General features: G+C 61.3%; 7 protein-coding genes across 7 annotated transcripts; 2 read left to right on the top strand and 5 right to left on the bottom strand.

The window, feature by feature from the left end:
• Positions 1-105: 105 nt before the first annotated feature.
• HRG_05653 (ubiquitin-conjugating enzyme domain-containing protein) lies at positions 106-693 on the bottom strand (the record flags this gene model as incomplete). The annotated part of the gene is made up of 2 exons (XM_044864124.1): positions 106-431; positions 510-693. The coding sequence occupies 2 exons, from the start codon at positions 691-693 to the stop codon at positions 106-108; spliced, it is 510 nt and encodes a 169-aa protein (XP_044720656.1).
• A 661-nt stretch (positions 694-1,354) lies between these two features.
• Positions 1,355-3,204, bottom strand: HRG_05652 (PRA1 family protein; the record flags this gene model as incomplete). The annotated part of the gene is made up of 2 exons (XM_044864123.1): positions 1,355-2,599; positions 2,680-3,204. 2 exons carry the CDS (start codon positions 3,202-3,204, stop codon positions 1,355-1,357), a joined length of 1,770 nt encoding a protein of 589 aa, XP_044720655.1.
• A 997-nt stretch (positions 3,205-4,201) lies between these two features.
• On the bottom strand, positions 4,202-6,271 carry HRG_05651 (ELMO/CED-12 family domain-containing protein; the record flags this gene model as incomplete). The annotated part of the gene is made up of 1 exon (XM_044864122.1): positions 4,202-6,271. One exon carries the CDS (start codon positions 6,269-6,271, stop codon positions 4,202-4,204), a length of 2,070 nt encoding a protein of 689 aa, XP_044720654.1.
• A 1,277-nt stretch (positions 6,272-7,548) lies between these two features.
• HRG_05650 (zinc finger c-x8-C-x5-C-x3-H type (and similar) domain-containing protein) lies at positions 7,549-8,326 on the top strand (the record flags this gene model as incomplete). The annotated part of the gene is made up of 3 exons (XM_044864121.1): positions 7,549-7,614; positions 7,681-7,915; positions 8,001-8,326. 3 exons carry the CDS (start codon positions 7,549-7,551, stop codon positions 8,324-8,326), a joined length of 627 nt encoding a protein of 208 aa, XP_044720653.1.
• Positions 8,327-8,812: 486 nt separating this feature from the next.
• On the bottom strand, positions 8,813-10,892 carry HRG_05649 (oxysterol-binding protein; the record flags this gene model as incomplete). The annotated part of the gene is made up of 8 exons (XM_044864120.1): positions 8,813-9,051; positions 9,184-9,284; positions 9,340-9,653; positions 9,719-9,968; positions 10,034-10,312; positions 10,396-10,506; positions 10,569-10,674; positions 10,778-10,892. The coding sequence occupies 8 exons, from the start codon at positions 10,890-10,892 to the stop codon at positions 8,813-8,815; spliced, it is 1,515 nt and encodes a 504-aa protein (XP_044720652.1).
• Positions 10,893-12,571: 1,679 nt separating this feature from the next.
• HRG_05648 (uncharacterized protein) lies at positions 12,572-15,979 on the bottom strand (the record flags this gene model as incomplete). The annotated part of the gene is made up of 3 exons (XM_044864119.1): positions 12,572-12,645; positions 12,700-15,650; positions 15,693-15,979. The coding sequence occupies 3 exons, from the start codon at positions 15,977-15,979 to the stop codon at positions 12,572-12,574; spliced, it is 3,312 nt and encodes a 1,103-aa protein (XP_044720651.1).
• A 1,746-nt stretch (positions 15,980-17,725) lies between these two features.
• Positions 17,726-19,055, top strand: HRG_05647 (dihydrouridine synthase (Dus) domain-containing protein; the record flags this gene model as incomplete). The annotated part of the gene is made up of 3 exons (XM_044864118.1): positions 17,726-17,867; positions 17,947-18,026; positions 18,069-19,055. The coding sequence occupies 3 exons, from the start codon at positions 17,726-17,728 to the stop codon at positions 19,053-19,055; spliced, it is 1,209 nt and encodes a 402-aa protein (XP_044720650.1).
• Positions 19,056-19,362: the final 307 nt, after the last annotated feature.

Here is a 19,362-nt window from a genome sequence, read left to right as displayed (position 1 = left end):
GCCAAGCACAGCGAAAGCAAACCACGTCCCCATCTGACCTCGTCTCACTTCCCCGCCGTCCCCCTCCCCCCTCGCTCCCGTCCGCCTCGCCGGCCCCCCCCGTCCTCATGGCCCATCATACCTCCCCCCCTCGTCGGCACACCAGCACTCGACGAGGCGGGCGGAGCCGACGCGATCGCCCTGGCGCAGCAGGGCGGCGACGTCGACGTTGAGGGGGCTGTCCGTCTCGGGACAGGCGAGCAGCATGCGCACGGCGCGGACGCACTCGAGCACGCTGTAGGCGGGCGTCCAGGCGTCCTTGAGCAGGTCGAGGCAGATGTCGCCGCCGCGCAGCGCCACGTTGGGGTGCACGACGGGCGTTGCGAAGAGCATCCGCGGCGGCTGGAGGGGGTACGCGGGCGGGATGGTGATGGTTAGGAGCCAGCGGCCGGCTTTTTGTTTGCATGCGCCCGAGTCAGCCGGGGAGAGAGAGGAGGGGAGGGGAGAGGAGAGGAGAGGGGGAGACGCACAGTCGTAGCCGCCGCCGATGCCGTGGCCGTTGATGACGGCCTGCCACTCGAGGAGGTTGTCCTCGCCCACGGGTCCGAGGCGCTCAATGCCCTGTTCGGCCTCTTGCTCCTTGCGCCAGATGTCGAGCTCGCGGACGAGCCTCTTGGTCGCCGTCTTGGTGCCCGACGACGCGGCCGACGACATGGCGGCAGCCGAATCCTCCGGCCCCTTCGCCCAGGGCCCCCGTGTATATATACGTGTTGTTTGTGTGTTGTGTGCTGGTCAAGACACCCGGCCGGCGCGCTCTCTCCTCGGCTTCCCCTCTCGTCCGCTCGAGGATGGCGTCTTCTTGGTCTCGATGGCTGGATGCCGCCCCCGCCCCCGTTGTCTGTTGCTGCCCGCGAACGATGCGAGGTACGTGTGAGCCGGAAGGGTGGTTGTGCGACACGTGTATTCCGGGTTCGAGGCGAAGAGTGAGAGATGCAAATTGCGTCAGGGCGAGGCGTTGTTGGGCTGCAACGGCAATGGCTTGGGTCTAATGGATGGATGGATGGATGGAAGCTCGAGCTCCCGGACAGGGATTCCAAAGCCGAGGCAGCGGGTTACGTAACGGCATTCCCACTGCAGCACGGCACTTGGACGCGGGGCGGTCCCTCGGCTGGCTGTAGCGCCATGTATTATGCCGGCGGCCCCGACCTGCAGTTACAGACGGGACGGGACGGGCCAACAGACGGCCGCCCGGCCGGGCTCCAACTGGGCCCAACTTCGAGATGCAGATGACTCTATTAACGATACCAATTCCCTTTCAACGACGACGACGACGACGACGACGAAAAACAAACGACAGGCCAGACTGGCCGCCGCATCACTTCTTCTTGCGTTTGCCTCCCGACGCCGACTTCTTCTTGGCCGGCGGCGACGGCTTTTTCTTGGCCGGCTCGCGCTCTGGCGACACCTCGACCACAATGTCCATGTCCCTCCCCCTGGCCCGCGGCTCGCTGGCCCGCGGCCCGTTGCCGCCATCATCGCTCGTGCTATCTCCGCTCGTCTCGCTCTCGTTCTCGCTCGGCTCGTCGTCCAGACTCTGTCGCCGTGATCCCTGCCGCGACCCTTGCCGTGACCCGTGCCGAGCCCCGGGGACAGCAAAGCCTGCCGCTCCTCCCCGACGCGGGTCGTAGACAACTTCGGCCGGACCAGACACGTACCGTCTGGGGCCCGCCGGAGGGGCACACGGACCCGCCGTCTGGTACAGGAACGGATCCAGGTGAGTGCGGCTTCCCGAGAAGGAGTCGTCGTAGTGAGAGCTTCGAGACGAGCGAGTTCGTGTCGCAGAGTCAGAGACGTGCCTGCTCGCAGGAGGCCATGGCGGCAGGTAGTCCTGTTGGTACGGCGACGAGCCTCGCTCCTCGTGCGCACGACTGGGCGCCCTTGAGGACGTCGTCCCGGATCGTTGCCGAGAGCGAGACGAAGAAGGCGGCGGAAAATATCCCATCGGAGGGTACACCTGGGGCGGGGCTTGGTCGTCTGGCAGATCGCCCGTCGAGACATGCCGTGGCGCCGACCCCCTCTTGCGGGAGACGGGCTCCAGGTGCGAAAGGGGCACCGCAATCCGCTGTTGCTTGGCCTTTTTCTTGCCGCGGCTGCTTTCGCTGCCCGAGTTCCGTTTCTTCCGCTCTTCTTCTTCTTGCATGCGCTTCCGCCTCCGTTCCAGAGCCGCCAGTTCCTCCTTGTTGAGCTTGACGTCGGCCTTGCCCTTGGCCCGCGCCCGACTGATGCGCTGCAGCGCCGACTGGATCAAGGCCTCCTCCTTTTCACCCATGTCCTGCGAAGCCGCGTCCTCGGCGCCCCCGTATTCCTCTTCTTCGCTGCAAGTGCTAGAGCCTTCGTCGTCGTCGTAGTCATCATCCGAATCGCCATAACGCCTGCGGCGCACCGTGCCGCCCATCCGGTCACCCAAGTCTATACCCGTAAAATGAAGAGAATCGCTGACAAAGCGCGTTGCGTTGCGCCTCGAAGACATGAGGCGAGTGTCGGCGCCGTCGCCCCCATCCGTGTCCAGTTCCTCGATCCTGGGGTCGTCGCCCCAGAAGCTCGAGGGGGCAGCATCCCCCTCGGTCCTCCTCCGCCCGCGCCTTGATGGTCTTCCCCATTGGGGCGCAAATTTGGGAGCTCGCGGCCGACCACCTAGACCGCCTCCCCGGAAAAAGCCTCATCGATGGGCTTGTCCATGAAGGAGGCGTGGCCGAGGATGGCCACGCCGGAAGCGCCGATGAGCCAGAGCAGGGTCGAGAAGGGCGAGGCAATCAGACCGAGCGGGACGGCGACGATGAGGAGGCCGGTATAGAGCTGGGACGAGGTGGCGCGAAAGGTGCCAATCTCGAGATCGCGGCCCTGGAGGCGGCCAATGAGGAACATGCCGGCGACGACGAGGACAATGTCGAAGAGTAGCAGCCAGTTGGTCAGCAGGGCGTAGATGCTGAGCATGGCGAAGACGACGGCATAGTTGCTGGAGAAGTAGCTGAGGTTGAAGTTGACGCGCGACTGCATCTCGCCAAAGGTTGCGGGCTTGGACAGGCGCTTGAAGTCGCAGAACTCGGAGACGGGCCGCAGGTTGGAGAAGCGGCCGGACAGAGGGCCGGCGCGGAGGCCCTGGAAGCGGTCGCCGAGGTTGAGGCGCGACGTCAGGGCGTCGAGGGGGATCTGGATGCGCGACATGGTGGCGGATGGGGTGGACGATGAGGAGGGAAAGGTCGAGCTGGTCGGCGGGAAGAAAGAAGGGTGTTTTTTTTTAGGAGAGACGTTTAAGTTGCCACGTTTCCGATCAGGGTTAGATTTTGTGTTGCTTTTTCCTTTTCGCTGCTCTGCTCAGCCACGCCCGAGGGAAGCAAGTGGAGGGAAGCAGGTGGAGGGAAGCAGGTGGAGGTGAAAAGACACGGTTGCTGACCGCAATTACGGGCTGCCTTGTGGGATGAATTGGGCGAGCAGGGAGCTGGGCTACAGTGGTGCATGTACATCCATGCTGTAGCCCCGGAGACGGAGAGATAAGGGAGACAAGGTCAGGTGACTTGGCGCCATCCACTGTGGCTCCGCGACCTGCGCGCCCTTGGAAGAGAAGGAGGATGGGAAAAAGGAGAGAGGCAGGGTGGACGATGGACAGACCTTTTATCCTGCCCGCGACCAACTACACAATGTCTCACGCCTCAAGATGCTCTCCCGTCCTGCACCAAAGCCGCAAGCACGGCAGAGGGGCGGGCGAGACATGATTGGATACCGCCGCCATGCGTCTGTCGTGGATCCAATCACCGTCGTCGGGCACCGAAGCTTCAAAAGCCTCCTGTCCCAGACCGCCTGACCGCCATCTTGGACCCAATGTATGTGCGCCATATGTGGATGGATGCATGGATGGCGACACCTTGGCCGACAACACCTCATGCCGTGGTTGCTCTCCAGTGGCCATCCGTCGACAGTCGTGGCCATCCCGCCGTCTCCTCTCCCCTCTCCAACGTACGGATACCTACACGCAAGCACTTCGGAAACGAGGACAGAAGACGCAGAAAAGAAAGGAAAGGCACAGCTCCTCTTAGCCAAAGTCTACTCAAAAACGCTATGCCTCGTCCCGGTACTTCCCGCAAGAATGGTGCAAAGGCAAAAGGGTATATCAAATCAAACAACAGCACACATGAGACACAGGACACAACAGAAAAGAAAACGGCTACACCTCGAAAAAGTAGTCCTCGTCCAGTCCCGCCCTGCTCGGCACCACCCCAGCCCCCGGCGGCGGGCCGTCAAAGGCAGAGTCCATCCTCACGTTGAGGAGCCGCATCTTCAGCCCGTATCCGCTCACCAGGTTGATGAGCTTGCTCGTCTCCGCCGTGATGGGCGCCTGGCTGAGAAGCATCAGCAGCCCGTCCAGCCACTCCGACGCCAGGCTCTGGCTGACCGGCCACAGCGTCAGGATCGGGCACTCTCGCTTGCCCGCCCCCTCGCCGCCCCCGTCCGCGTAGCTGTATATCGTAATCTTGGTCGTCGCCTTGGGCCCGCTGCCCGCCGCCGCCTTTTGCAATGTGCTGCCGCTCGCCGTGCTCTTGGCGTCGTCGTGGGGAACCGACACGTTGGACACGACCGAGCTGATGGTGCTCAGGTCCACCCGCTCCGTCAGACTGTCCAGCCCGGGGTCCTGCGCCATCTCCTCCTCAAAGTCGGCGTAGTGCAGATGGCGGCGGTTGTGCGACAGCTTGGCGAACCGCCATCGCGTCGCCACGGGCTGGGCTTGGGTCGCACCCTCGCCGCCCTCTCGCTGCTGTGACGCTGGCTTGGTGAACCACGACCCTTGTAGCAGGCACCGCACCCTTTGCTCCTTGACAAACTGCAGCGCCTCCTGCTGCAGCACTTCCCGCACTTGGTGCAGGTGTTGGCCCCAAGTGTCCTCAAACGCAAGCTCCAATAGCTCCATTTGCGCCTCGCGCAGCCGGTCAATGTCGTACTCGAGTATCTCGTCCTCCACCTCCAACAAGTTCCGCGTCCGGCTCGCCTGTCCCACGACCTGCGCCACCAGAATCCGCACAAGCTCGGCTACCTTGTCGAAATCGTCCTGCTCGGCGCCCGTCGCCTTCCATATGCGAAAGAAGCCCAGCAAGCCCGCCGTGTGTAGCCGAGACCACTGGAGCAGCAGCGGGCGGAAGAGCTCGTCCTGGTCCTTGACCTCGGCGCCCTGGTAGCCCTTGATGTCCTCCAGGTCCGCCTTGTCAATCTCAAAGTGCTCGTACAGTATCGTCGTCACGGCCAGGCTAGCCCGAGCCACCGGGCAGCGCTCCAGCACGGGCCTGGAGGCCTGTTCAAGCAGAAGCTTTTGGAACCCGTCCTCATGCTTCCGGACGTACTCTGCCAGGTCCATCATGCCCAGACATCCGGTCGCGTCAAACTCTTGCGCGGGGCTCTCGGTTTCAAAGCCCAGCCTCCTCCACTTCTCGGGGTTGTGTTTCCGACTGTCCTTTTTGCCCGTCTCGGCCTGCTCCTCCTTGGGCCCTCCGTTGACGCTGGCTCGATCCGGCGCGCTCGCCAGGTGGATGCCCTTCAAGGCGCGCCTGTGATCTTGCCGTTCCAGGTCCACCTTGACCTCGCGCCAGTTTCGTATCAGGACCTTGCTCAGGGACTGGAACTCGAGAATCGGGAGGGCCAGGTCATGCAGCGCAGAGCTCTGCATGAGCTTGTAGGCGGTCTGGACGACGCCGAGGTCCTGCAGCCGCTTGACGAGCTTGACCCACTCCTCGCTGCCCTTGGCCTCGGCGGCACTGGTGGAGAGGGCGTCGCGGATCAGGGCGTTGATGAGCATGAGGGCATTGGCGCACAGGGCGTGATCGGCGCTCTGCAGCTGCTGGATGACGAGCTCGAAGAATTGCGGGTAGACGGCAACGGCAGGTTTGAGGGCACGGAAGCCAAAGGTGCCGGGGGAGGAGCAGAGGGCCTTGCCGATGGCGTCTGATTCCGAGTGGCCGACGAGGGCGACGAGGATGGACATTGCGCCCCTCAGGATATTAACCAGGGGGTTCGTGACAATGAGCTCGACGGCCCGCTCGACGAGGTCGGTGGCGGTGGGGCCCTCGAATATCTCCCAGCCCATGTCGACCTCGAGCAGGCGGGTCAGGCTCTGCAGCGCGTAGGCGAGGGTGTTGCCGCCCGAGCCCATGATGAGGCGGCGCAGGACGGCGAGGCCGCCGGCGGAGATGAAGACGTCGGCAAAGGCGGGGTCGTTGATGGACGTCTGCAGCTTGAAGACGGCCATTTTGCGGACGGCATCCTCGTCGCTGGCCAGGCGCGACAGCAGCGCCGGTATGTCGGCTTGGTCCATGGAGAGCGCGCCGGCGGAGGAGGGGGAGGGGGGGAGCGGCGAGGTCTGACAAATGGGGGTGATGATGGGGGTTGCGAAAGCATTGCCGGCCACGGCCACCGCCGCCGCCGCTGCCAGCTATCTTGACGCCGTTGTCGCCGTTGTCGCCGTATCGTCGTGGTCGTGTCGGCTAGTCGCAATGCCGTGGTCCGTCGTCGTCAGTGGGCGGATGGTTTGGTGGGTGCGCTGTTGTTGTCGCAACGTGGCCCAAACGCCCAAGCCAGCGGCGGAACCGGAGAGGCGGAACCGGGGAGGAGGACGCGGCCCTGAATCAGGTTTTTGGATGGGAGATTTGGCGACGATGGGGCTCCACGGGGCCCTGACACGAGGCGTTGCCTGTGGGCATGGAAGCGTCGCAGTGCATGAGCCGCACGGATTGACCCCGGAATAATAAGCGTGGACCAAGGGCGGCGTTGATTGGCTGCGCTGAGGCAGCTGCAGCCACCGAGGTACAAAAGCCAGTGACTGGTAGGGGTCGTTGTGGTCCCTGGAGTCCCTGGAGTCCACTGTGCATGCCGTCACTCACTGTTGGTCTCAGCGCCCCCTTTGTGCCATCTTGCTTGCACTCTCTGATTGCCTGGGCACAGCTCTAATTACAATGCTCTTCTGGCCTCCTCTGGCGGCGAAGAAGAGCTTTCATATTTGATGACATCTACTGGACGTTTCTGGATGAAACGTTCTTTTTGGTCCGCTAACCAGACTAGCTTTAAAGACAGGCTGGCCACCTCTCGGTCAAGAGGGGATGGATGGCCGTGGAAGTCTGTCCAGGCCAAGATGCAGCAAGCAAAAGAGGACGAGCACATGACTGACTCTTGAGGAGATCATGAACCTTTATGGATTCGGGCAGACGAATCGGTCATCATTGATGCTCAGCGTTGCATTTGTTCACTTTTTCCCGCCACAAGACAAACACAGAGTGAGAGCGAGAACTCCACTGACAAATCAGCCACACACACGTGATCCAGCCTCATCGCTGTGGCGCAAGGCTGCGTCGCGTCCACCAAATCTATCCCCGGCTCTTGGTCCTCCTCCTCGAGCAACGCCAAATATCGGCGCCCGTCACCAGCCCTTATCCCATTCTCGCCTCCGTCACCATCCCCCCCGCCACGCCACCGCGCTCGCCCCCCTCATAGTGCACTTAGCAATACTAGCTGATATCAGTTCTTCAAAACATGGCCAATTTCCTCGCCTCCATCTTCGGCACCGAGCTCGACAAGGTCAACTGTTCCTTTTACTTTGTGAGTCTCTCCGCAGACGCTTCAACACACGCCTTTTCGCTGACGTCGCGCGTGCGAAACCTCAAGAAAATAGGTGCCTGCCGCCATGGCGACCGCTGCTCCCGCAAGCACGTCAAGCCGTCGTATAGCCAGACCATCCTCATGCCCAACCTCTACCAGAACCCCTCGTTCGACCCCAAGAACCACATGAACGCCTCACAGCTACAGAACCACTTCGACGCCTTCTACGAAGACATTTGGTGCGAGCTGTGCAAGTACGGCGAGCTCGAGGAGCTCGTCGTTTGCGACAACAACAATGACCGTGCGTTTTTCTGCCCCCCGGGTTTCTTTTTTGCTACGAAAATGCCGCGGGCAGCTTCGGCTAACTCTTCTTCGCTCGGCCCCAGATCTCATCGGCAACGTCTACGCCCGCTTCAAGTACGAAGAGTCGGCCCAGCAGGCCTGCGACGCCCTTAACAGCAGGTGGTACGCCGGCCGCCCCATCTACTGCGAGCTCAGCCCCGTCACCGACTTCCGCGAGGCCTGCTGCCGCCTCAACTCGGGCGAGGGCTGTGTCCGCGGCGGCTTCTGTAACTTTATCCACCGCAAGGACCCCAGCGAAGAGCTCGACCGCGACCTGACGCTTAGCACCAAGAAGTGGCTGAAGCTGCGCGGCCGCGACGAGAGGAGCGTCAGCCGTTCCCCCACACCCGAGCCGACAAGGCGGAGATGATGAGTTCCATGGCTGGCTGGTGCGATTTACTCCGTGTGTGTGTGTAATTGACTCGGGAACGGTGCACTTAGTTGCAACTAAACGGCGTTTGTTTAGGGACGGTTATAAATTTTGGAGTGAAAATCCGGTGCCGTGTCTCCACGATTCTCGTCGTGTACCATGATATGGAATCCAACTGCGAGTTCCTCCAGAGACGAGAAACGAGTTTGCGCAAGGATGAGAAAAAATGTCGACGGGACGTCTGTCCCTCTCTTTGTGCCCCGGTTGAATGAAGCTCTTGATCTCGTTGCTCAGAGTCCGTAGCACTCGGAAACGCAGATGCAGTATGCCAGTGATATCCGGCCCATATGTGTGGGCTTGGAACCCGCGCCGTTGCGTCCTGACCGTGCCAACCTGCCAAACATGTTTATCCGTCTTAACATGTTGAAGAAAGAAAAGGAAAGAAAAAACGCCAGTTCCCCCAGTCGTCATGACGAGCTCATGCGTCTACAAAGCAGTCTTGTCCCGCTGCGGCAAGTCCTTCTTCATCTCCTGCGTAAAGTCAATCAGCGGCCCCTCGGGCGCCTTACCCGTCAACGCGAGCGCGCTCTCCACTACGTCCGGCTGGTGTTTCGCGGGCGCCTGTAGAGGTGGAGGAGCGACCACGTCATCGCCGCCGCCAAAGTCTATGAGGCTTTCTTCAGCCGCCTTGCCGTTTGACGTCGCGGCCGGAGCCGGAGCCGGAGCTGGGGCCGGGGCAGCAGCAGCGGCTGGAGCAGCCGCATCCGCAGGAAAATCCGCCGCAACGTCCGCAGGAATATCCGCAGGGACAGGAGCAGAAGCTGGGGCAGGGGCGGGTGGCTGGCTCTCGGCCTTACGTGGCGGTATGGTGATGTCTTGGCCCAGCTTCTGGCCCTCGACGATGGGGTAGATGCAGAGTATCTGCTCGACTTGCTTCTCGGGCGGCGCCGCCGGGTCTCTGCACAATCACTGTCAGGGGCATGTCGGCCGATGCCGGGTCCTTGAGCACCTACACAGCCGAGTTGATGATCCACTCCAAGTCCTCCTGGCCCTCCTCGGGCCCGCCTGGACCTCCCTTGACCCTCCGGAACAGCCGCGGATGCCATTCGACATTTTCTTGAGCCCGGGCGGCGGCCTCTTCTCGTTGTCGATCTTCAATTTTGGTCTTCTCGTCGGTCGCGACCTCGTGGTTCCGCTCCTTGACGGCTCTGGCCGTCCTTTCCCAGAGCCGTTGCGATTCGCGCTCGTCCTGGTCGTCGATGGGCCGCACCTGCGGTGGGCTGGGCTTTGACCTGGTTGCGTCAAAGAACATTTCCCTTTGGCCCGTCTGCGTGGGGATGGGAACGGTCAGCGCGGCGCATGGCAGATGACGAAGCATCTGGGGATACTTGCCGCCATATCCTTGATGAACATTTCTTCGCTCCACAGACCCGAGAGCTCGTAGAGGACCTCGCCCGTGCTCTCTCGCTTGATGGCGCCGCCGATGGCGTTGTAGGTGCCTCCGACCCAGCCCTTGGTCTTAAAGTCGACGTCGGCCACCAAGTCGAGCTCGGGGCAGCGGACAAAGCTGTGGTCGCCGAGCTCATACTTCATCTTGCCAAAGAGGATGCCGCGCGCATACATGTTTGGTTGCGTTATGATGCTGCGAAGTCCAGTCAGCAAGCGGTTGGTTGGACCTGGAGGGATGGAGTAAAGGACGCCACCGACTATTGCTCTCCCTTGATGGGGTCCTTGCCCCTGTTGAGCAGGCTCAGGAAGGCGATGCCCTCCATGAGGCTGGCGGCCGAGTTGCCGAGGAACTTGCTCCGGGGCTTCAAGGTGCCGTCGATGCGGATGTGGTAATGGGGGGCCATGTAGAAGTAGCTCGACTTGGGCGGGTGGTGAGAGGTCTGTTCGGACACGTAGTATGCTCGATGCTGGCCATCGAGGTTCCAGGAGCAGGTGAAGACTTCGCCCAGGATGGGGTTGAGCGGTTTCTTGACGCCTCTGCAAGAGGATTCTTGTCAGTGTGATTCTCGGGCCGCCTCGCGTCTGGGGTGGAAGGGAGGCAGGTTGGGGGGATTACGAACGGAGGGCGGATATGCCAGCCAGTAAGGTAGAACTTGACAACGGAGAGGAAGCGCTCGACGGGGTCGTCTATGGCAGGGATGTGGAGGAGCATCTCGGGATGGCACATGAAGCTGCGGCAAGGGTGGTCAGCGCGCGGGTGGACAGGGAGCGGAGGCGAGTAGGGGCATCAAACTTTGTTATTCTCTCGAGCATGCTCCGGGGCTCGAGGATAAAGGTGGGCAAGACGACGCGGCTCAGGTCGGCGCCGGGCCGTAGCTGGGAGATGATGTGGGAGAGGACTGCGGCCGAGGAGGTTGCCTGTCAGCGGGCGGCAACTCGGTTCCCCGGCGCGCGACGAGGGCGCAAGTCGACGGGGCACGGGGACATGGGGGGAGGCCTCACCGTTGCCCTGGTCGGGCTCCATGACCTGGGTATCGTCATCCGTGTCGGCGGCGCGAGCGTCATCGGTCGAGGAGCGGCTGCTGCCTGCGGGAGGGGAGAACCAGTTGGTCAACATGGTGGCTTGTTCTCGCGGAATAGGTAAGAAACGAAGTCTGTGACAACGGAGGGAGGGAGAGGGAGCGAGCGAGGAGTAGGGGGGCGGAGGAGTCAGTATCGAAGGGCGCAGTCGGCGGCGGCAACGGACATTTCTCGCAGTTGAGCCGTGCGCTGGAGAGTGCGGGCAGCCTCTGGGGGAGGCGGCTCTCGGAGAGGCAAAGAATGAGTGCGTGCGATGGGTGCAGAGGAGGCGAGGGACGGGGAGAGTGGGGGATGGAAAGTAGTGATGGCGACGATGGTGATGGGTGGTGTTTGGGGTTGGAGTTGGAGGCGGTGGTGGTGGTGGTAGTGGTGGTGGTGGTGGGGGTTTGTTTGTTCAGAGAACCGCAACCCACCGGTAGTCGAGGCCCTGCGGCGGCCAGGCACCGACACGAGGCCGCTGAGAACCATGGCGAGGCGGCGCGCCGACGCAGCGACAACGCAGCGAAAAGCAGCTTCAAAGGCCCTCTGTGAATCTTCTGCTCCGTGCACGGGGGCGAGAGTCGAGGCAATGGCGGGTGAGTTGCTTGCCGGGGCCAGACAGAGACAGACAGACAAGAGAGAGAGAGCGAGAGAGGTGGAGGGGTGTTTGTTGGTTATGAACCTGCCCGGAGAGGCCTTCCCCTCACCCGTCGTGCGGATACACCTTTAGCAATCTAGCAATCTAGCAATCCCCGGACCATCTTTTCCCCAGCCTGTCCTGCTTGCATATTTCCTTTTTTTCCCTTTTCCCTCTCTTTTCCCCGTGATTACTGCCATTCTTCTCTTCATGCGCCCGGGAGGGATCCCGTGTGCGGGGCTCCGTCGGTGCTGAAATAATCCCTCCATTTCCTCGCCAGACGATTGCACGTTACCTACCCACCTAGGGAGGCATGCGGCTCGCTGCCCTGTTTGCATCAACCTGTTCTGGGCCTTGCTGGCTTGTCGCTTGTGCCACCGACAGGTCGCCGCCAGTCCCGGGCGATGACGTCGACTTAAGCCGCCCCCAAGCCTGGTTATCAACGGCACCCCGGGGGACTCCACTGTAAAAAAAACCGGTGCCTCGACATGGCCACCAGCCGGCCTGGCTCGGTACGGGTACCTACCCAAACGGGCAAGGCGGGGGACAGGTGCCTCGCTCGCCCGTCACCCACCTTCCAGCCCCCTTCCAGCCCTGTACACAATGCCGTTGAAACTCGCTCGTCCTTGCTTTAGTGGCCGCCGTCAACCCTGTATCCATGTTGCGGACCTACAGGTACGTACTGTAATTACAGTATAGACTTTGACGTGCCTGTCCAAAGCCCAAGCTGCTTCTGGCCTCTTGTTTGCTCAGCGCTTCATAACACACCACCTCGCACAGCCGCTGCATGGCTTGCATCATCTGCCAGACCATCGACCGGCCCTCTCATGCCGACATTGAGCTACTTGCGTCCTCCCCTCCCCATTCGCAACCCCAGCAGCATCGGCAACTCGGACTACGTCACTGACAGCTCCTTCCAAAAAAAGGGGCAAAATATACCCATTTGTCCTTGTCATCAAGCCCATCGTGACAACTGTGCGTCCGTCAATTCCTCGTTAGCCATGCCATGCATGCCACCTTGCCTCGCTGCCGCATTGCTTCTCCTCCTCCCTCGGTGTTTTTCTTGCGCCTGCAAATCCCACCCATACATCGCAATGCAATCATTTCAGTCGTGACGACATTCTCGACGACCCCTTGGTAGGAGCCGGCAATAACTCACACAGCCGATCTCGATCTAGATGCCAGAGTTAGCGCTTCTGCCGTGTACACCAAGACAGTCCCCGCCTACCTGATTCCTTCTCAAACATGATGCTAATGTCGTCGTGCTCTCCCGGCAGGTCCGGCAGGTCGAGGCACACAAACGCCATGTCGTCAAAGTCGGCGTCCTTGTCCGCCGGCACGCGCGGCAGGGGAAACTTGGCGTCGACAAACTTGAGGCCCGACTTGCCTCCCCGGTGGAAGCTTTCGTAGACGTCGGTGCCCTTGAGCACAAAGTTCATGCAGTGCCCGTGGTGAAACTCCTCGAAAAAGGCCAGCAGCTGCACCTGCCTGTCCTCCAGCCTCACCACCTGGATCCTCGTGAACCCCGCCTCCCACTTCTTGTGGATCGGCACCACCATCCGCCGCCGCGAAATGGCAAACGTCGCCGCCAGGCCGTCAAACACGACCTCGAACCCCGTCAGCGCCGCTTGGAAGTCGTGCAGGTCTTTGAGGTTGTTGAACTCGTAGCTGCGAATCGTCTGGCTGGCCTTGAGCAGCTGCATGGCGTCTGACAGGTCCCTCGGAAGCTCTTTGGGCACCTGCGCCTCCGACACCGACACCGTCATGTCCTTTTGCGGCTGCCGAAGCACTCGCAGCACCTTGGCGTTGGACACCTCCAGCCGCATTCTCAGCTCCCCGGGCGCCACGTTGACCCTGTCCGTCACCGTGCCGTTCTGGTACTCGAGCACCACCTTGAGCTTGTCCGCGAGGACTGTCGAGGGATGCTCCCCCCCGGTGCAGAACTCATCGTTGACCACTCTTGCCGCCCTCCACGGCATGCGACTGAACGGTGCCACGCCTATCGGCTCCCGGACGCTTTGCGAAATCATAAACGACTTGAGGGGGATGTCGGCGAATACTCTTTCGTCGTGGTTAAGGGCCGTCCCGGTGAGTAGCGACTGGAACGAGACCCTCTCTTTCTCGTCGCCGAATATAAACACCATTCGACCCCTCTGCCGGCCGCTCTCGTACTTGACCGAGAGGGCCGGCGCGTCCCCCTCGGCGCGAAAGAAGCCGAATTGCACGGGAAACGAGGGCGAGAAGCTGTGCTGTACACCGTTGACCGTTCTCGTCAGGGGACCGGTGGCGACGGCGATGCGGAAGCCGCAATGCCAAGTGCGCGGTCCGGCCGGGCCGCTCTCCTTGTAGATCTTCTCCATTAATGCCACTTCGCAGCGGGGCAGTGGCTCTTTGGGGAAAGCCCTGCTCGGAGGCTCCGACTCGAGGTACTGAAACGACCGCAGGCTGTTTCGAAACACGACCAGCTCGTCGCTCCGGGGGCGCAGAGTCGCCTGGATCTTGGCCCCAAAGTCATACATGTTCCAGACCATCCTGTAGTCTACCTGGCTGAGCTGCACGGCCAGCCGGAATCCTCGAGGCAGCCGGACGTCGAGGTTGCACGCGTCGTTTCGCCAGCGAACGTCATCCCACGTCAGGCCCGCATTCTTGTTCTCCTGCACCGCCAGCTGGACACTGCCGTTCTGGCTCGCAATCATGAAAACGAGCCCCTTTTCCTTTTGAGGCCGAACAATGGACAGGATGCAGGGAAAGTGAACCCTCTGCGTCTCCCTGCCCTGCTCCATGAGGTACGCGTCCGCCATGACGCGCGCATAGTTGAATTTTTCCGCCGTGTCGCCCAGGGGAAAGGCGTCGAGGAGTTGTAGAGACGACGTGGGGTGCTGCATCGCCGTCAGCCCAGAGCCCCAGTTGCCCGAGAGCAGAGCGACAATGTCTTGGCTCAGGGGCGGGTAGTCGAGCCATATGGATTTGTCAATGGTCTGCGGCAGGAACGGCTCCTCGGGCGGCAAGATGCCGTTCCTGTTCATTGACTGCGAGAGCTTGCGCAGGGCCGAAATCAGGCTCTGCACGACGCCCGCGGATTCGCCATCCGGTGCCAGCCGCTGGGCGTCGGCAATCTCTGGTATTGCCTCCTCGCAGAGCCAGTAGCCCTTTGCCAAATTGGAGTAGGCCTGCTGCCTGTCCAGTTCGTTCTGCATCTGCGACTTGGGCGAGCTCGGGCGGTCTCGAATGGCCAACTCCAAGCCCATCCGACCCTTCAGGAACCACCATAGTCCGCCGCGTGCGCATTCTCTCAGAGAGCACGTCGTGAGCGGCTTCACAGCCTCGGCATGCAGCCGGAACAGCTCAAAGAGATGCCTTGTTCTCGCCACAAAGATGTTCAGTGCGTCGTCTTTTGGCAGGTTGCCAGCATCGCGTAGCCTCACCGACGCCATTCGTGCAGACAGAGGCGTCTCGGCCGGAGAACTGCCGTTGAACGGCCCCATGCCCGGTGGGGGTGCGGCGAAGGCTGATTGCGATGACTGCGGTTGCTGATCTGTGCTGGATGTATTCGAGGTAATTGAAGCTGCTGGGCTGTACAAGACGGGAACCTGTCTGCTCCGCACGTCGGGCGAGGCCGAAAGTCGCCGGCGCACGCTGCCAAGCGAATTGCCCGCCATGCCGGACGCCGGGTGGTCGCCGTCTACCCCATCGTGCTGAGACGCCGTACTCGCAGTGCGGGACGCCTGGGCAAAGGCTGTGCCTTCTGCTTTGCGCATTTGCGCCCGATGTACCTCGATGAATGACCTCCTATTCTCGTCTGCCCTGTCCGAAGTCTCGAGAAACCTCGCATTTGCGGCTCTCCCAGGGAGAAGCATGTCGGCGTTGTTTCGGGTCGGGGGGGCCCCCCGAGGAGCTTCTTCGGCAGGGTCGTTGTCGGGTTCGTAGATGGACGAGTATCCCGTCTGGGATCGAGCCAGCGACTTTGGCTGGAAGTCGTCATTGACGCCAGCAGAGGCGGCGCCGGGCGGGCCGCCAGGAGAGGCAGCGGGGGTCCGAATCGGAGCGCGGGGCGAGGCAGCAAGAGGGCGCCTGGGCACATTGTGCTTTCTGATCTCGATGACGGGCATCTCGGATTCATCGCCGCCCTCACCTATGATATCGGGGTACGAGTCTGCGAACCTGACTACCAGGCCCTTTCTGTTGGGCCGCGGACTCCGTTTCTGGGGCATCGGGTCGTACTTGCCCGGGGCGACGGGCCGGTTCAGCTGGGCCTGCTGATTGACAGCTAAGGCCTGGGGATAGCGAGTGATTGTGGTGTCGAGTTTGGCGAGCTTGGGCGGGGGCGGGGGCGCATGGGTAATCTCGAGGTTGCCGGCCGGGCTGTGCAGGAAGGCGTCGAGGGCGGCCTGCGAGTTGGGAGAGCTCTCCGACGACTTTCTCTCCTTGCCGCCGAAGAGCTTGTCCATGAAGCGACCCCGCCTGGACGAGCGGCTCTCATCTGCCGTGAGCGGCGACTCGTTCTCCATGACGACGGCCAGACGAGAACGTCATTGACCTGGCGCCGGGTGATGTTTGGCCGCGGCCAGACGCTGGTAGGCGGCAGCAACGAGCGGGGATGTGCCACGGGTGGCTTCTCGGGAGTTTGATGGCGAGGTCGGGGGGGCGATGAGGAGAGGTTCATGCAGTCGTGGTCATTGGGGGAGGAGGGGGGTAGCGGCCGCGGGTGGTGCGGGCGTCAAGTCAGATAGATGTCTCGAGCGCGTCGACGGTCGAGCTTAATGGCCGGGGCGAGGGCGGAAAGCAATCAAAGGGGTTGATTGTACGTATGTAGACGAGATAGAGGTTGGTTCCGGGAATAATGAGAGTTGGTTGTACTTTGACGGTCAGCCCACACCCTGATGAAAGACGACGGTACGTTGAATGGGGCGGTCACAGGCTCGGCGGAAGGGTGGCCCCTGAGAGACCCTTTAGTTCCACCACGCTGGCCTTGTTCGGGGCGGGCGCTTGGCGCGGGGGGGAGAGCACGGGACGCGCTGGAAGGCAATTCACGGCACCTGCAGTGCTAGTCTCTCTACAGCGTGCCCGTGCTCTATTTTAGGCCATGCTGTACAGAGTACCTGCCGTGGGGATACGCAGGGCTCCTGTCCGCCGACAATGGCACGCCAACCAGCTGCATACCTTAACTTACCTCTGAACAGCACCTTATTACAGTAGGTACAGTACTTACTATCTATTGCTGCAGGTGGGAGCCGGGGGCATTACCGACTCGGCAGCTTCTTTTGCAGTCGGGAAATGGGCCAGCCAGGCAATAGTAGCAGCACAGTATACGGTGCGGCGGTTTCCCCTTTCGGCTGCGCGTACTCTGTAAGTTTTTGCGCTGGAATGGCAAACATGATTTTGGCGTTTGTACGGATACAGTCCCGGTGTAACTATCTGGCAGCCACGGTACTTGGTGCCGGACGCGAAAGCAATCTGGCAGCAGTGACCGAGATGAAAGACCGCAACAGACAACGGGCAATTGATAACTTGAGCCGCCGAGGCCTCCATCTTTTGTCCACTGCTCGCATCTCACATCCCCTGTACCTACTTAGTACGGAGTACCTGCCTTGGACTCCGTGCTACAGCAAACACTCTGCTTTGTCTCTTGCCCTGACTCAAACGTTTGACTCGTAGAACAATCAGCGTAACGTGGAGCATCCTAGGGGTTTGCGGTGGCTTTTGATTTGCAGTCGATGAAACAAAGCAATCGGCTTTCTCTAGGGCATGCGCAAGTGGTGAAGGCGCCAGCACCTAGTCAGACGAATTCTTTGTGGCGGCAGCGTCTCCATTCGTTTCATCTCATGGGCTTGTATTGTGATTTGTCCATTTTTGTCCGTGTTCCAGGTACCTGGAGTACTCTCTGAGCATGACGTCATAGCGCAGCAGCACTGATTGTCCCGGCTGACAATGTACTGTACAGTACAGTACAGTACACACAGTGCGTGGTCTTGTCCCCTGGCGTTGCGTCGGAGCAGAGCCCGTGGCCGTGAATCAGGGCTCCGCCGTGGACCCACACGGCTCGAGGTCAGAAACGGCTCCGCAGGGAGCGAGAGCTTATCGATAAACAGACTCAATTTGATTAGTTAAGCACGGAATTTCTAGACTCGCCCAAGCCACTCGGTTCATCCGACGAGGCTCACTCTCAAGACAGAGAGTTGGCGTCGGTTCCTGCGAGACGCGACATGTAAACTCCTTGTGCCCGCGGAATGCTCTCTGCCATCTCCAGGCGAATCATGACTTTGCCGTCCAAGCAAGTCCCCATTCCCCCCCGGGGCGTTGACTACCGGGGCAAGGTGGTTCTCGCGCCCATGGTGCGCTCGGGGGAGCTGCCTTCGAGGTTGCTGGCCCTCGAGTATGGCGCAGATCTCGTCTGGGGTTAGTCAAATATGACCCTCCATCCATGAGTCCCTATTCTGCTGGCTTCCGCCATCGCTAACCTCGACGACGTCGAAAGGGCCCGAAACCGTCGACCGCGCCATGATCGGGACGACCAAGCGCTTCAACCAACACTCCAAGACGATTGAATGGTGTCGCGTATCCTCCCAAGGCCAGAAAGAGCCACCCGCAGACGCCAAGGAGAGCACCATATTCAAAATCCTACCGGAAAAGGAGGCGAGTAGGCTTATCTTCCAGATGGGCACTGCGGACCCCGAGCGGGCGGTGCAGGCCGCGCGAATGGTGGCGGAACACGTCGCCGGTATCGATGTCAACGCCGGGTGCCCCAAGCCCTTTAGCACGAGCGGCGGCATGGGCGCGGCGTTGCTCAAGACGCCGGACAAGCTGTGCGCCATCCTCGAAGCCCTGGTCCAGAACATCACGCCCGAGCACGAGATTGGCATCAGCGTTAAAATCCGCATCCTCGAGACTGCCGCCGAGACCGAGGCCCTTGTCAGGAGGCTCTGCGCCACTGGCATCACCGGCCTCACGGTCCACTGCCGGACGACGCCGATGCGGCCGCGCGAGCGCGCAATCCGGGACCAGCTGCGCATGGTGGCCGATGTCTGCCACGAGTTTGGCATCGCCTGTCTGATGAATGGTGATGTCGAGGACAGGGACCAGGGCCTCGAGCTGGCCGCCGAGTTTGGCGCGGACGGCGCCATGATTGCCACGGCGGCCGAGAAGAACCCGAGCTGCTTCAGGAGCCGGGCCCAGGGCGGCCTGCTTCCCTGGCTAGACGTGGTGGACAACTACCTGAAGACGAGCATGACCGTGGAGAATCGCTTCGGGAACTCAAAATATCTCCTGGCGCAGATGATCCCCGGTAAGGAGAAGCTCCACCAGCACGCCGCCCAGGGGAAAACGTACTCGGACATGTGCCGGGTCTTAGGGCTCAACCACCTCGCTGAGCAGGCGCAGGATGCCGATGCCAGGCTAGGGCTCGACAAGCCACTGGAAAAGAAAAAGGCGTCGAAAAAGACCAAAGCCAACGCCAGCGCCTTGGCTGCCGGCGGCCAGATGGGCCGCGCCAGAGAGCAAACTCAGCAGCGGAGGCCGTTATCTGAGCGGAACGCCAGCGCGCAGCCACAGGCGGAGCGGGAGCTGGCTTCCGTGGCACCAGTTTGACGCGCCGACGGCCTATTTCTTTGGAACCAACGTTTGACAATTGAGCAATGGGAGGCTCTTGGTGCATCGACTCCTTTACCGCATGTCTTGGGAGTTTGGGGTTTGAAAAGCAGCAGCATCGGAAAACTCGGCTGTTTAAGAAATAGTCATCCCGGCATCAATGGACAACCGGATAGAAGGAAATGATACATGTACCGAGTTTAGATGCTCTTTTATCCCTCGACTGGCTGTGTCGCGCACACGTCTCGGCGTGAGGTCGACAAACGAAAAACGTCGCAGACGAACAACTCCCAAAATGATGGTACAC

The sequence above is a fragment of the Hirsutella rhossiliensis genome (genome assembly GCF_020360975.1).
Source record: "Hirsutella rhossiliensis strain HR02 chromosome Unknown scaffold00005, whole genome shotgun sequence".
In the NCBI taxonomy this organism is placed as follows: domain Eukaryota; kingdom Fungi; phylum Ascomycota; class Sordariomycetes; order Hypocreales; family Ophiocordycipitaceae; genus Hirsutella; species Hirsutella rhossiliensis.
This window is presented reverse-complemented; position numbering and strand designations above follow the sequence as displayed.